This window comes from Microtus oregoni, unplaced genomic scaffold (assembly GCF_018167655.1).
Source record: "Microtus oregoni isolate MIOR12 unplaced genomic scaffold, Mior012 000022F_ref0000154, whole genome shotgun sequence".
Classification (NCBI taxonomy): Eukaryota; Metazoa; Chordata; class Mammalia; order Rodentia; family Cricetidae; genus Microtus; species Microtus oregoni.
Window position 1 is genome coordinate 29,220,334 of NW_024543081.1, and position 14,454 is coordinate 29,234,787.

At 48.6% G+C, this 14,454-nt stretch overlaps 1 protein-coding gene across 3 annotated transcripts; it reads right to left on the reverse strand.

Annotated features, from left to right (window-relative positions):
- Positions 1-6,143: 6,143 nt before the first annotated feature.
- Myc (MYC proto-oncogene, bHLH transcription factor) lies at positions 6,144-11,136 on the reverse strand. 3 transcript variants are annotated; one of them, XM_041672633.1, is made up of 3 exons: positions 10,606-11,136; positions 8,213-8,981; positions 6,144-7,187 (listed from the first exon to the last, which is right to left on the reverse strand). In XM_041672633.1, exons 2-3 carry the CDS (start codon positions 8,967-8,969, stop codon positions 6,628-6,630), a joined length of 1,317 nt encoding a protein of 438 aa, XP_041528567.1. In that variant the 5' UTR covers positions 8,970-8,981; positions 10,606-11,136; the 3' UTR covers positions 6,144-6,627. The 3 variants fall into 3 exon arrangements, with proteins under 3 accessions (XP_041528567.1, XP_041528566.1, XP_041528568.1); XM_041672632.1 differs by having other exon boundaries at positions 8,213-8,984; positions 10,606-11,135; XM_041672634.1 differs by lacking the exon at positions 10,606-11,136 and adding an exon at positions 9,261-9,479.
- Between the last annotated feature and the right edge of the window lie 3,318 nt (positions 11,137-14,454).

The window sequence follows — 14,454 nt, forward strand, 5'->3', positions numbered from 1 at the left end:
CTGCCCAGGGAGCTCCAGGACAGTCAGAGCATCACAATATAGAGACCCTGTCTCAAAAGCCTAGCAGAGGTGGCTGGGGGCAGGGTGGGGATTTAAACACGATTTCTCCAAAGACAAACGTAAAAACTTGTGGTGGTAGAGACCTGTGGGGGCCCAAGAATGGGAATTGCCTGGTCAGTTGAGGGCACCACCAGCAATCCTTACCTGGAGGGGAGGAAACTTTCCTCTTCACGCACAGCACAGAGAGGGCTCCAGACACTGAGCATACGAAACAAAGCCATCCTGCTAGGATTACCCACCTATGACTGGCCACTTGGATTTCTTTTTCTCTTCGGTCTGCAATTCTTTCCCTCTAGTCTACCATCATGGAAATCCATTACACCTGTCTTATCAGCTCTAAATCAAATCATGCCAAGCACGCCCAGTCAGAACCCTTTTCTTCACTCCACGTACCTGTCTCTTTCCTTGCCTTTCTAGCTATGCAGCCTAAAGCAACTTTGCTTCGACTTCACCTCCTGCTCAGGTCCAGAGGCATCATCCAAAAGCTTTTCCCACAGCCGTTTAAAGAAGTACTGAACTGCGCTTTCATGTCAGGCACTAATTGAGCAAGACCAAGGAGGTTCCATCCTTCCAGATGTTGATCTGATGAGCAGGACATGTGATCTAGAAGGATGGAGGTAGAATCCCCAAACTGGCCTTGTCTCAATGTTACTAATGGTGAACACAGAAGGTTGAGTGAGGCTAACTGGCTGCCATGTGTGTGGATGGGTGGGTGGTGAGTGTTTGTATCAGAGAGGATGGGAGGATGGCTTTAGACTTCATCCAGTAGGTAGCAGGAATCCACTGAAGAGGTTTACAATAAGCAAGTGCCCAGCATGTCTGTGATTTGAAATGATGGTTCGGTTTGCTATGGTGAAGGAGACAGTTGTTCTCAGACTTCATCAAGTTCCAGGACTCGTTAGAACATTTTCTGGGAGAGGCGATGGTTCAAGCCTGTAATCCTAGCATTTTGGGAGACGGTAGAAGGTCCTGAGGTTTGAATTTATCCCCAATCGTACAGTTCAAGTCCATTCTGGGCGATATGAGACTCTATCTCAAAACAAAAACAAAACCACGTACCAAAATAAGTCAAAACAAAACAAAAATAGGATCGTAACTGAGAATATAAATCTAACTGTATCCGAGAGTCACACTGTGGAAATTCCTGGAGAAAATACTGCATGAAGCTTGGGGCATGGTATCCCAGGCTGCTGATAATCCCAACAACCAAGGGGCTGAGGCAGGAGGTTTGAGAGTTTGAGGCCAGCCTGGCCTGCATAGTAAGATCTTGTTTCAAAAGCAAACAAAAACCAAAGTACTGTAGGAGGGCTGGATGCTCAGAGAGCTAATTAGCTAACTATAGGCATTGTCTCAAGCAGATGAAGTATCCTGGTGGATACTGGGTGGGTGGATGGAGATAGAAGGAGTGGCTTGGAGAAGCAGCCTCTCTCCTAACCCAGTGGGTCCTTGCTGCACTTGTTGCTGCTCTAAGACACAGTTTGAATGGCAAAGCATCCTTTTAGGCATTAGCTCTCCTTCATTTGGGCTTCGCTGTTATCAGCTGTTCAGACTTTTCCTTTAGCTTCTTTCTCAGGACTTCCTCAATCGTTCTCATTCCTTGTTCCCAGGACTTGAACTCCCACCTACTGTGTTGGAAGTGCCGTGAAACTTGTTTTAAAATTTACTTAACTTTATTTTATGTGCATTGGTGTGAAGGTATCAGATCCCCTGGAACTGGAGTTACAGACAGTTGGGAGCTGCCATGTGGGTGCTGGGAATTGAACCCGGGTCTCCTAGAAGAACAGCCAGTGCTTTTTAACCACTGAGCCGTCTCTCCAGTTCTGAAATTTTTAATAAAAGAACCCACAGTCTGTGTGGGTTGTTGCTCATCATAAAACACTTCCCTAGCATGCATGAGGCCCTGGAGTCTATTCCCATTTCAATAAATTAAGAATAGCACCTTTAAAAAGAACCTCAGCGTTTGGTGCTTTCTTTGTTCTCTGCCAGACTACAAGTGCCTGGGGCAGGATCTGCTGCTACGTCTTATTTATTATTATCCCCCCACCCCTCAACACACATACATGCTTAGTGCATAGTAGGGACTCAACTATGTGTGACTGAATAAATAATCTAAATTTCTGCTTTCACTATGTTTCACTTTCGTGAACGCAAACAAATCAACAGCTCCCAGTCTCAGTCTTGCATACAAAACGGGCATTAAAAGTAGAATTCACTGCTGGGTGGGGAGGCACACACATCTTTAAACTCAGTACTCAGCAGGGAGGGGCAGGCAGCTCTCTGAGTTCTAGACTAGTCAGGGCTACATAGTGAGATTACCCCACCGCCCCCCCCATAAAAGAAAAAAAAAAGAAATAGAATTTACTTCCTAAGTGTTGCTTTGAGACAAACTGGGGATGGTTGCGCTTGTCTTTCACCCCAGCACTTGGGAGGCAGAAATTCGCTGTGTTTAAATTCGAGTTCGAGGCCAGCCTGGTCTATAGAGCGAGTTCCAGGACAGCGATGGATACACAAAACAAACAAAAAAGGAGTTGCTTTGAGAATAAAATGAGATAATGTATGTCAATTTTTCAGCACACAGTAAACATTAACTGCTATTATTGTTAGTGTTATGTGTCTTTGGGCCAGCAATTTAACATGTCCGTATAAAAGCTTCAGTATCCTCACATTTAACCATTGTCCTTCAGCTGAGGTGGTTGGTTGTGGAGGCTGCATAGAAAACAGGTGACAGGTGTATTCTAACACAGCTTTCCCCAAAGATCCCAGTCCCCAAACCCTACAGAGCTTTGGCTGCACTAGAGAGTTCATTCAGGAGGAGATGGGGTGACTACCGGCAGAGTCTTGTGGGTTGTGGTGGAGCCCCTAGGCATTGTTTCCAGACAAAGGACATTCTTTTCAGCCTCAGAAGATCTACATCCCATTAACACTTGTTCCCCTCAGCCCTGTCTTCCTAAAGAGCTTAGAGTAGCCTAATACTGAGTGAAACCAAACTCAAAAGGGAAGTCCACGCAGTCATTTAGTCAGCTCACACCAGTTTGGCAAAGCCACTATTACCGGGTTATTTTCCCTAAATTGTCAGTTCGTGGGACTTCTCCGGAAAGAGACTGAACAACAGCAACAATAGAAACTTGTTAAAGCTTTGATAGTGAGTAGGGGCATCCTTTTGGTCTAGTTTTTTTACTTATTTGTGTAGTGTTGGCAATCAAGCTCGGGTCCTTCTACGTGCCGGGCAAGTGTCCTATCACTGAAATACAACCGCAGTCCAGGCTTCTTTGTTTAAAAGAAGCCCCTGTCCTTGTACTGTTGATTTTGTTTCTACACTCTACATCCTTTGGAAGAGACCTCAACTACTCTCTAACCTTAAATGAAATGTTTGTTCCCAGAAGGTGCCTAGTTGTGTATTTACAGACAGGCTTGAGGACCATCTTCCAGCGTGTTATAACCTAAGGATGAGTTTTGGTTGGTCCTTTAACAGTCATATCAAAAAATTAAATTATTAATTGAATGAATCATCAGTTATTGTAAATAAACCACAGAAAGTCCCCCACTTTTTTTCCTGTCCTCTTTCCCAAGTTTAGTTCCAAAGTTTGTCTTTTTTTTTTTTTTTTTTTTTCGAGACAGGGTTTCTCTGTAGCTTTGGAGCCTGTCCTGGAACTAGCTCTTGTAGACCAGGCTGGCCTCAAACTCACAGAGATCTGCCTGCCTCTGCCTCCCGAGTGCTGGGATTAATGGCATGTGCCACCATCGCCCGACCAAAGATTGTCTTAAAGACCAGCAGAGGACTCTACTTACACGTCCAAGCTTGGAATGAATGATCCAAGTACTATGCTAGGATTATGAAAATTTCATTCATTTCATTCATCTTAAAGTTTGATTGATTGCTCTATAATGTTGGTCACCATTGTTGCTCCCAAATGGCATTGTGAAATAACACTTCCTTCCTCGTTCTATCCCTGAGCATCACCACCCCAGAATCCTCTGCGGGAGACCTCAATTCCAATGTTATGGCTAAACGACAGAGATTAGCTAAATTTTGTATAGTCCAGACAGAGCTGAAAGCCCCACCCCCATCTTGATTGTTACATACAAATTTGATTGCACAATGTGCCAGACCCCTGGGAGTCTAGACTGGCTACAAGAGCCTTCCTGACTTTTTGGAAGGAAGTTGGCTGATGTCCTGTTCTCAGATCAATCCCTGACTTGGTAAAGCTTGAAAGGTGCCCTGATGGCACCTGGGATACTTCCCTTACATCCCCCGCAGCCAAACTCTGAATCTTTAAACCTGTTTCCTGATCATTTGGAAGCAGGAGTTGTTTTCCTAACGAGGACTGCTTCCCTACTCCCTGGGCTTGCCCGGACTTAGTGATTCAGCCTAACCTCTTCCCAGTTCTCCAGTGAGTCATTCCAGGGCTGCACTCCAGCCTAGGGCCACAAAGGGGCATAGACAGAACAGTTTAAGAGCACCCCGCTTTTGTTACCCTTTGAACTAACTACTCAACGTCTGGGTTTTGTGTTTTCCTTTGAATTCAGGATAGGGGGTGTGACAGTTTGAAGCGCAGGATGGGTCTCAAAGAGCCCAAAAGAAAGATGAAAAACAAAATGTTAGATGCTTGAATAGAATCTCTTAGGAGGTCATAGGCACAGTTATTGGCTTCTGAGTGATGGACGTTGAAGTCCCAAAGTCACTCCAGGATGCTAGAGACCTTCTCTGAGACAAATGAGTCATTTAGAACATTTAGGGTCCCTTCCTTGGCCTCTACGGACACGTCCCAGTTTCTGGCTTTGTCTGCGGGTTTTCAGAGACGTATAATTAATAAAGACACCCATTCCAAAATGCCTTCCCATGGACTAATGATGAGCATGTGTCATGAATGTGTGAAAGTGCTTCGGTGGAAGGAGAGTTTCATGACTCACATGACAAAGCCTAAGTATGTTTTATTTTATGATCTGAACAGTAGCATTTCCAAACTGGTTCCTTCCCGGGGGCAAGCAGGGATCTGATGTAAAATAAATAAGTAATGGGTAAGGCAGAGGGGAACGAGCTATGTGCTTCTCAGAGTAAAAGGCTAAACAGCAGTCAACGGCCTAACTCCCGACCCCACCCCCCAAAAACTCCCCCAAAACCCCAGAAAACCCACCAACAAAAAGAGGGGAACTGATGCCCAAGCAGGTCTGAAGACTGAAACTTAAATGACTCTTGTTCTCATAGGTAGCAGGGTTATTCTTACTGGATGAACTAAGTGTTAAATTGATGCTGAATCCCTTGGGTGCACAGATGTGTCATTTTATGCCTGTTTCATCTGTGTAGTAGGAGGAAATCCACAGTCCCTCTTTTACGACGGCACTACCTACCTCCCGTAGACTTCCAAGTCAAAGCTCAAAAGGGTGCGGGGAACAAGTTCATTCTCAGGCCTCTCCCCAGCAGCTTTCCCCAGCTGAGGACACACCAATGAGCAAAGGCATGGCAGCATGACTTGTTTTCAAGATGTCTTCACGCATTGAGTGCTGCAGTCCTCTCTGAACTTTTACAGCTCATTTTGGAAACCAGGTTAGACCTGGCAGTGGTAGCATTCCTTCCTCGGGTTCTTCTGAGGCTTAGGAGATAACTGTGGGGTTAGGGACAGCCAGCCACCTGGGAGCAGCAGGCTAAGAACAAAAGGTGGCTCCCTCCCTTCCCCCAATCAGCTCCTCTGCAGGGCAGAGTCTCTCCCTGGCTTGAAGTGAACGGAGTTGGTTAACTGCAGGGGATTTTGCCATCCCTTCCCTCAGTATATTTAACTGTTATCTTTAACCTCTCCTGCTTCTCCTTCTCCTGCCTCTAACCTTCTCAGCCGCCTTTTGCCCTTCCCTAACTAGCAACTCCGGTTCTTATCACCATTTGCAGGAAGTGTGTCTCTAACCTCAGGAACTCAAAGGCCTTGAGGCCCCCAGCCCCATTTTAACAAAGAAACCCCCTTGCCTTTCTTACGCTAGCTCTTCCCAGCTTTTTAAGTAAACCTTGGGAAAATGGTTGAATTCTGTTCATCTGTAATTGAGGAAGAGAAAATCGAGAGAGGAAAGAAAGCACAAGGGTTGACTCAATTGTATTGTTTCCAATTATTTTATTTTTTTCTAAAAACAATAGAAAAAAATCAACTTTAAAAATGAAAATGTATTTAAATAAAAAAAATTATGGTTTATAATACATGTCTTAAAATCTTGTATAACTGTTATAAACGTTTTATTAAAGTTATTTACATTTAAGGGTCCTATTTACATGGGTAAAGTGGGTAAACTTTTAAGATTTTTTTTTTAAAAACAATTTAAATACAAATCTGTTAAAGGAAAAGAAAAAAAAGATGGGAAGCATAAAAAAAAGTTCTTTTTATGCCTAAAGTTTGAGGCAGTTAACATTTATGGCTGAAGCTTACAGTCCCAAAGCCCCAGCCAAGGTTGTGAGGTTAGGCTTTGAGCATGCATTTGAAGTCCAGCGCCGACATCAGTTTAAGAAGGAACCATTCTCCCTACTCTCCCTGAGTAAGGAATGAAAAGTCACGAGCGATTCAGGCTCCTTTTCGCTGAGAAGTCAATTCATGCACCAGAGTTCCGAAGCTGTTCGAGTTTGTGTTTCAACTGTTCTCTCCGCTTCCTCAGTAAGTCCTTTTCTGAGATGAGCTTGTGTTCTTCTGCTTGGATGGACAGGATGTAGGCGGTGGCTTTTTTGAGGATAACTACCTTGGGGGCCTTTTCGTTGTTTTCCAACTCTGGGATCTGGTCACGCAGGGCAAAAAAGCTGCGCTTCAGCTCGTTTCTCCTCTGACGTTCCAAGACGTTGTGCGTCCTCCTCTTGTCGTTCTCCTCTGTGTCTGAGGACCTGGGGCTGACACATTTGCGGTTGTTGCTGATCTGTTTCAGGACCCTGCCACTGTCCAACTTGGCCTTCTTGGCGGCTGGATAGTCCTTCCTCGTGGAGGGGGGCGCTGCATAATTGTGCTGATGAGTGGAGACGTGGCACCTCTTGAGGACCAGTGGGCTGTGTGGAGGTTTGCCGTGGCCCCCTGAGGGGGAGGACCCTGATTCGGACCTTTTGGCAGAGGGTTGCCTCTTTTCCACAGACACCACATCAATTTCCTCATCTTCTTGTTCTTCCTCTAAAGGAAAGAATTGGAAGTTCACTGTTAGTAATGAATGCCTCCTTACATAGGATTTGACCAATGCTATGCAAATACCAAGGATGGATGTCACCAAGGATTCTGAAGGAAATAAAAAGAACCAGATCTAGACACCATCTTCCCTTCTCCCCAGAAAGGCAGAAGAACAGGGTTAGGGCACAGGTGAGAAAATTACCATGTACCAGGATATGGCATGCATGCCAATTCTTACCTAAGACTTAATGAGGCTTCAGACACACCCAAAGCAAAGCATATTCCCAAGCCCCTCCTATTTTTAAGGGACTTTACCGAGAACCCTTCAGGTGCTGTGAGTGATAGCTGCAAACCTCTGGCTCTGACTTTAGCAACTCCCTATTTTACGGGGAGTACAATAATAAAAACATCTTGCAGCTTTGCCAAACGTCCTGGTTGGGTGGGGGGGGGTGGAGGGGGGTGAAGAAATCCAGATTGGAGAGGACTAACTTTGAAGTGTTCAAAACAGGATGAAAAAACAAACCAAAAAAAAAAAAAAAAACCAGCCCCTCAACTCTTTAAAAAACTTTCACTACTGCCTGGAACTGAGGCTAAAGGGTGCCCTGCTTCAAGGCTTCTCTTGGGTCTTGTACAAACTTAGCCATTAAAATTCAAATCTCTTTCCTGAAGTCAAAAGAAGCAGGTAATTCATTCACTCTCCCTGAGCTCAGCTCTCTCACCCTCATTCACACCCTTTCCAGGGTAATTAAACTGCCTAGGAGAGGTAAAAGGGAGTGGATTGAGTTGAAAGATAAGCCAGAAGATTTAAAAACCCAAATGAAATTCCTGAGGGTTGGGAAGGGTGAGGTGGGCTGACAACCAGGGCGGTCTGGAAGAAGGGGAGGGAGGGATCTCTGAAGCACTGGATGAAGAGCCCTTCCGCAGAGAAGGGAAAGAAGGGGTGAGACTAGAGGTCAATAGAATTAATGCCAACGAACAGAGAAGATTCATCCAACCTCCATCCCATCCTGCTGGGAATCGGGGCGGCTTACCAGAGTCGCTGCTGGTGGTGGGCGGTGTCTCCTCATGCAGCACTAGGGGCTCGGGGCTGGCCCGTGGGGAGGACTCGGAGGACAGCAGCGAGTCAGAGGAAGGAGAGAAGGCTGTGGAATCGGACGAGGTACAGGACTTAGGCGAGCTGCTGTCGTTGAGCGGGTACGGGAAGACCACCGAGGGGTCAATGCACTCGGACGCGGCGGCGGTGAGATCCTGCAGGTACAGGCTAGAGGTGGAGCAGCCGCTGTGCCCGCGGGCGGGGCTCGGGCTGGCGCTGTCTTTACGCGCAGCCTGGTAGGAAGCCAGCTTCTCCGAGACCAGCTTGGCGGCGGCCGAAAAGCCGCTCCACATACAGTCCTGGATGATGATGTTCTTGATGAAGGTCTCGTCGTCAGGATCGCAGATGAAGCTCTGGTTCACCATGTCTCCTCCAAGTAGCTCGGTCACCATCTCCAGCTGATCGGCGGTGGAGAAGTTGCCGCCGCCACCGTCATCGTCCTCCCTTGGGGAGAAGGACGCAGCGACCGCAACATAGGAGGGAGAGCAGAGCCCCGAGCGGCGGCTGGGCGACAGGGGCGGGGTGGGCAGCAGCTCGAATTTCTTCCAGATATCCTCACTGGGCGCGGGCGGCTGCAGCTCGCTCTGCTGTTGCTGGTGATAGAAATTCTCTTCCTCGTCGCAGATGAAATAGGGCTGCACCGAGTCGTAGTCGAGGTCATAGTTCCTGTTGGCGAAGCTCACGTTGAGGGGCATCGTTGTGGTTGTCTGCTAGAGGGGGCACAGCAAGGGAAGCAAGGCTAGAGTTACTCAGCTCTGGTTGATGCGGAAACCTGGCGCAGCGCGTACCCCAATCCTGAACCACTCCCCTTTCTGTGTGCTGCTGTCCTTCCAAGTGTGTGTGTGTGTGTGTGCGTGTGTGTGTGTGTGTGTGTGTGTGTGTGTGTGTGTGCGTGCGCGCGCGCGCGCGCTGGTGCTCGCTCGCTCGGGTGTATGTGTATTGAGGAGGGGGAATGCGCTCTTTCACTCCCTACTATCGCTACGCACATTCGGACCAGCAGCTGCTCCGGAGTCCCCGCCTCCTTGGAGCAGGGACTTAGCCCTGCAGACGCCCAGGAATTGCCATCGGCCTTGGCCTCCTTCAGAGGCTGAGGGAGGCGACTATAGGGAATACAGTCTGCCAAAAGCCAAGGCGCAAAGTTTTGCGCCACCTGAAGGAGAAAGGCGAGAGGCGCCGCGGTACTAGGCCCCCCTCCCGCTCCAGCTCTCTGCGCCGCCAACCCGGTCCGGGTCCCCTCTCGCCGTCGCCGCGCTCCTACCCAGCCGGCGCCGCCGCCCCTCTCCGCCCTCCCCTTTCTCCACCCCCAGCGCGCCCCCCTTCCTTCCTCTGCCGGCTTTTCTTTCCGATTGCTGGCTTGGAGGGGCGAGCTCAGCCTCCGGCTTTAACAAGCCTCGTCAAATAAAAGGGGAGGGGGGGGTCTCAATAACAGGGACACCTCCCTTCCACACTCTATTTCGAGACACCACTGCACCAAAGACCCCGCCGCGATTCACCACCCTGAGCGGGCGTCTTCCCTCTCCCGCCGAGAGTAGCAGCTGTTACAGAACAGCCCAGATCGCAATTGACCGCAGTCTTCCTAGCAATTCAGGGGTGCGGGGATACCCGCGGATCCCAAGCCGGAATGTGAGGATTCCCCCCTGGTTTTCCCCAACGAATCGGTCACATCACTGTCCCAATTTTGCCTTCCGTCACTGCGCCTAGCTCAGCACAAAGTCCTAATACCGAGGAGGTCAGGTTTAAATTTTACTATTGCCACTATTTTTAAAGCCAAATGGCAACTTCTTAAAAGAACCAGGGGCAAGTTGGAATCGCCGCCGGGGATTGGCGGACGGGACGCACCTCTGAGTCGGTCTCCGGCTGTCAGCAATGCACTAAGCCGAAATTTAAATGCCCTCCTGGAGACTAGAAAAGTCAGAGGCTCCGAAACCTTGATCCCACACGCAAAAGGTAATCCTTCCTCCAAAGACCTCAGAATACGAAGGATTTCTGACCAAAAAGAAGCGACCTCCGGATCCAGTCCCCCAAAGGACACAAATAGCAATTAATGTAGTAAAGCAAGAATGTCCAACAGGACGGGATCAGCGTCAACCCAGAGTAATCTCTGGAACCCAATTTCAAAATGCACCCCGGTTTTTCCTTTCCCTTTTCCTCTGTCATCTTGACAAGTCTCTACCCCGACTCCGATTCACCCCAGCTCCACCCCAGCCTACCCACAACTGCTCTGCGAAAAGTGTCAAAGGCACAGGAATGGAAGAAAAGACTACCCTGACCGGCCGCTGCATTCAAGACGCAGAGAAAAAAACATTACAAGACCAGCAGTTCTGTGCTTACCGGATTTTCCACCGCCCAAAGGATATCCAGCCTTCAAAGAGCGCTAGGAGCTCCTTTCAGGGAAGCGGATCGCGGGCAGAGGCAGAGAAAACTGTCCCCAAATAGACAAAAATTTTCTCCCCGGCGCTTGGGGAGTCCTGTCCTCACTCGGAGATTGTAAGTTCCAGTGCAAAAGTGTCCACCCGCTGCAATGGGCAAAGTTTCCCAGAGGGGGCGAGGGTTGCGACCGCTGGTGCAAGGTCAGCCGGAGATCTGGGGCGGGGGGCGGCAGGCCCGAAGGTAAAGCCCCTCTCACTCCTAAGCTGCCTTCCCAGGACGCCCGGAGCGCGGCTCTGCACACTGTGCTCTTCCAACCCGCCCGCTCACTCCCTCTGTCTCTCGCTGGAATTACTACAGCGAGTCAGAAAGAACGCCCCGAAAAGCTTCTTTTATACTGCACTGGGATCCCACCCCTCGGTTCTTTTTCCCGCCAAGGCTCGGCGAAGCCCTGCCCTTCTGGCGGCAGGAGAGGAACTGAGTGGAGGTGGCGATGGCCGTGAGCAGAGCAGCCCTGGGGTCCTCGGCCGCTAAGACCCTGGGGTTATAAAGGGCTGGTGGGCGGAGATTCGCCAAAGAATCTTTCTCCCGCCCCCTCTCCCTCCCTCTCTGTATCCCCCTCCCCCGCTTTGGGAACCCGGGAGGGGCGCTAGTGGGGAGCCAGGGAAAGAGGAGGAGCCTTAGGCCCGCAGCTCAGTACTCCAGTTCCTGGGGTGTAAACAGTCAGAGCGCTTCATGAATTAACTGCGAGCCCGATCATTTTCTCTTGCTGGCGCGCACGTCCTTTCCCTTTCCGTACTGTTCTTTGGGCGCAGCGATCGGGCAAACTGTGTTCTTGTCTTGCGTGTTTCAGTCATGGCAGGTGGAACAGCTGCCTAGTTCGCACAATACGCCATGTACCCTGGGCCGCGTCAGGCACGTCCCGGGCGGCCAGGCGTCTCTCTAAGGTTGGGAAGGCAGAATTTAGAAGGGGAAGGACGAAAAGAATGGGTTATCTATGAGCCCGCGTCCAGTGTGTGGGGTGTTAGTTGGGGGTCAATGACAGACGAGGTCTACAGAGGAAAACGACGCCTGGAATTATTAAAATTGCTCAGCAACGCACTGCCACGTATGCTTGGAGAGCCACTTATAAATAAGCACCCACTGCATCTCTTGCGGAGGGCATTATGCATTTTGGATGTACAGCTATGCTTACTGGGTACATTCTTTCCAGAATGGATCCCCCAATTTGCTGTTAAAAAGCACACACACACGCACACACACACACGCTCGCTCGCGCGCGCGTGCACACACACTCCAGCTCCTGCGGCTCAGACATCCACCAGGCAGTGGGGATGGGAGACGACTGTCCCCCCCCCCCCCAATCTAACCCTGTAGGTCTCCCGGCCCCCTCCAGAGCTGGAGTACAGTAGGGGAGTTCTGGTGGGTGCGCTCCACCCGGATCCTCCCGGTCGAATCTCTGCCAGACAGACTGCACCCCATCTCACCCCCGCTCACTCAGAGTTCCTATTCCATAACCAGCTTTCACAAGAGGTAAATCCTCTTTGCCCCCGTGGAGCCAGTTCGCACCAGACTCGGCTTAGGGGTTGAGGGAGAATCAAGGCGCTAGACTCGAGAATACGCAGTGTGGGTGGCTGGGGGTGGGAGGGCACGACACCCGGACTTCCCCAAAAGGGGAACAAGTAGAACTTGCCAACTTGGGTCTGGGGAGCCTGCGAAGACCCTAGTTGAAAGGAAACCGTTAACCCCTTCCTTACCGGAAAAACCCAAGTCGTCTTTTCTCTTTATTACTGGAGTTGTAATTATGTACTTAAAAACAAAAAGCTAGGTCCAATCTGATCTAGGAAATGTTGTATTTTTTGGCTTTTTATTTGTGTCTGTGTTTGACTTTAGTTAATTAAAAGCTTGACTTAATTTATACATTAATTTCCCAGCTTATTTTCCTGAATACCTTGTTGTGAATTATGTACAGTCCTCAAACCTAACTACACACACACACACACACACACACATATATATGTAAATATATGATAACCTAGTTTATTAACCAATTCAACAGCAGTCTTTTCCTCTGCTCTAGGTTTATTATATAATGCATATTCCCGTGGGATTTGCTTATCCCACAGCACCAAACCCCAAAGTAATCTCATTCATGACACCGCACTCCAAGGCATTTTAAGCCTCCCACCGGGCGGTGATGGCACACACCTTTAATACCAACATTCCGAAGACAGAGGCAGGTGAATCTGAGTTCGAGGCCAGCCTGGTCTACAGAGCGAGTTCCAGGACAGGCTCCAAAGCTACGCAGAGAAATAGTCTCAAAACAGACAAACAAAAAGAACCCCCACCCCCACTGCTACTCCCTTAAAAAAATAAAAGAAAAAGTAGGGTATAGAGTGCATAGAGCGAATATTTTTCAAGGTAGTTATTATGCATTGAGTTTGCAACTCAGGGTTCAGCTGCTAAACGATAGTATCTTCCTCCAGATCAAGCTCATTGCACAATTCAGCTTTAAGGATTGCAAAATGACTACAGCCTCTAGGATTTTGCCTCAAACTCCAAGAGCTGCCAATCCCTAGGCTGCGTTTTGCTGCAGAGACTCTTTCCCCGCCCCCTCCCCCGGGCTGCACGGGCTTTCTGGTCTGCGAAAGTAAAGTAAGTGTGCCCTCTACTGGCCACAGAGATCGCAGCGTGGCGGAGCCAACAAGGGCGGAGGTCGAGTGGGGGCAGGGCTTTTGCCTACAGGGTTTCCAGGCTCAAAGCCCCGCTGCCTAAATCTCCAGCCACCTTTTTATGACTCTTTCAGACTGCAAAAAGAGCCAAAGGAAGAGAAATTACTAAGAATAAAGTGGTTCAGAGGTAGCTATGCAATTAACCCATCACGACTTTCTGACAGTCACCTGAGGGAGGGCCATAGTTGTGGATGGGAAAAGTGAAAAATTCACAGGTAAACACTTGAAAAAAAAAAAAAAACAGAACAAGCTTTAGCCCCCACGTCTCACACCTTTGTCATGTCCTAAATTGGCAGTGTGAAAGCAGGACCCTGGATTCTATTTGAAAGGGAAGGCAGAGTACAAGGCGAAGGGCAGTAATTGTTTCATTATCATTTTGTTTGTTTTTGAGACAGGGTCTCACTACCTTTGCTAGCCTGAAACTTACCCAGTTTTTCTCCGTTTCTCCTTCCTCTTCTTCCTCCTTCTTCACAGTCTTCAGTATCCCAGGATATATTCCTTCATACCTGGTTTGTATGGCTTGAAGAATAAGGACAGAATCCAAGCCCAGGCATGCTAGGTAAACTCTCTAGCAACTGAACTGGAACTCCTTTTATACACCAGGATGGCCTTGAACTGACAGAAATCCAAGTGCTAGGATTAAAGGTGTGCACCACCCTGCCCAGTGACTGCCAAAATGTTTTAGAGGGTCCATTTATTAAAAATTTGAAATTTTAGCCAGTTGTAGTGATGAGTGCTTTTAATCCCAGCCCTGGGAGGCAGAGGCAAGAGAATCTCTGAAGTCTAGGTTAGTCTCTTGTATGGAAGTTCCAGGCCAGGTGAGGTGTGGTGGTCCATGCCTTTAATCCCAGTGCTAAAGAGGAAGAGGCAAGCAGGTTAATAAATGGGACATTCAGAAACACAAAAGCTTCTGAACGGCAAAGGGCAGCATCATTCGAACAAAGTGGCAGGCTACAGAACGGGAAAAGACTTTTAACAACCGCACATCTGGTCAAGAGCTACTATTTAAAGAGTAAAGAACTTAAAAGAACTAAGGACAGCTACCCTCTTCTCTCAAAACACAAGACGGTGCCAACAAATA

What these genes read in the sequence shown, in the direction of transcription:
- Myc (XM_041672633.1), bottom strand. Translation starts at nt 8,969, where the DNA reads ATGCCCCTCAACGTGAGCTTCGCCAACAGGAACTATGACCTCGACTAC. An exon ending in CACCACCAGCAGCGACTCTG is followed by an intron (nt 7,188 to 8,212) that starts GTAAGCCGCCCC and finishes TCTTTCCTTTAG; the next exon opens with AGGAAGAACAAGAAGATGAG.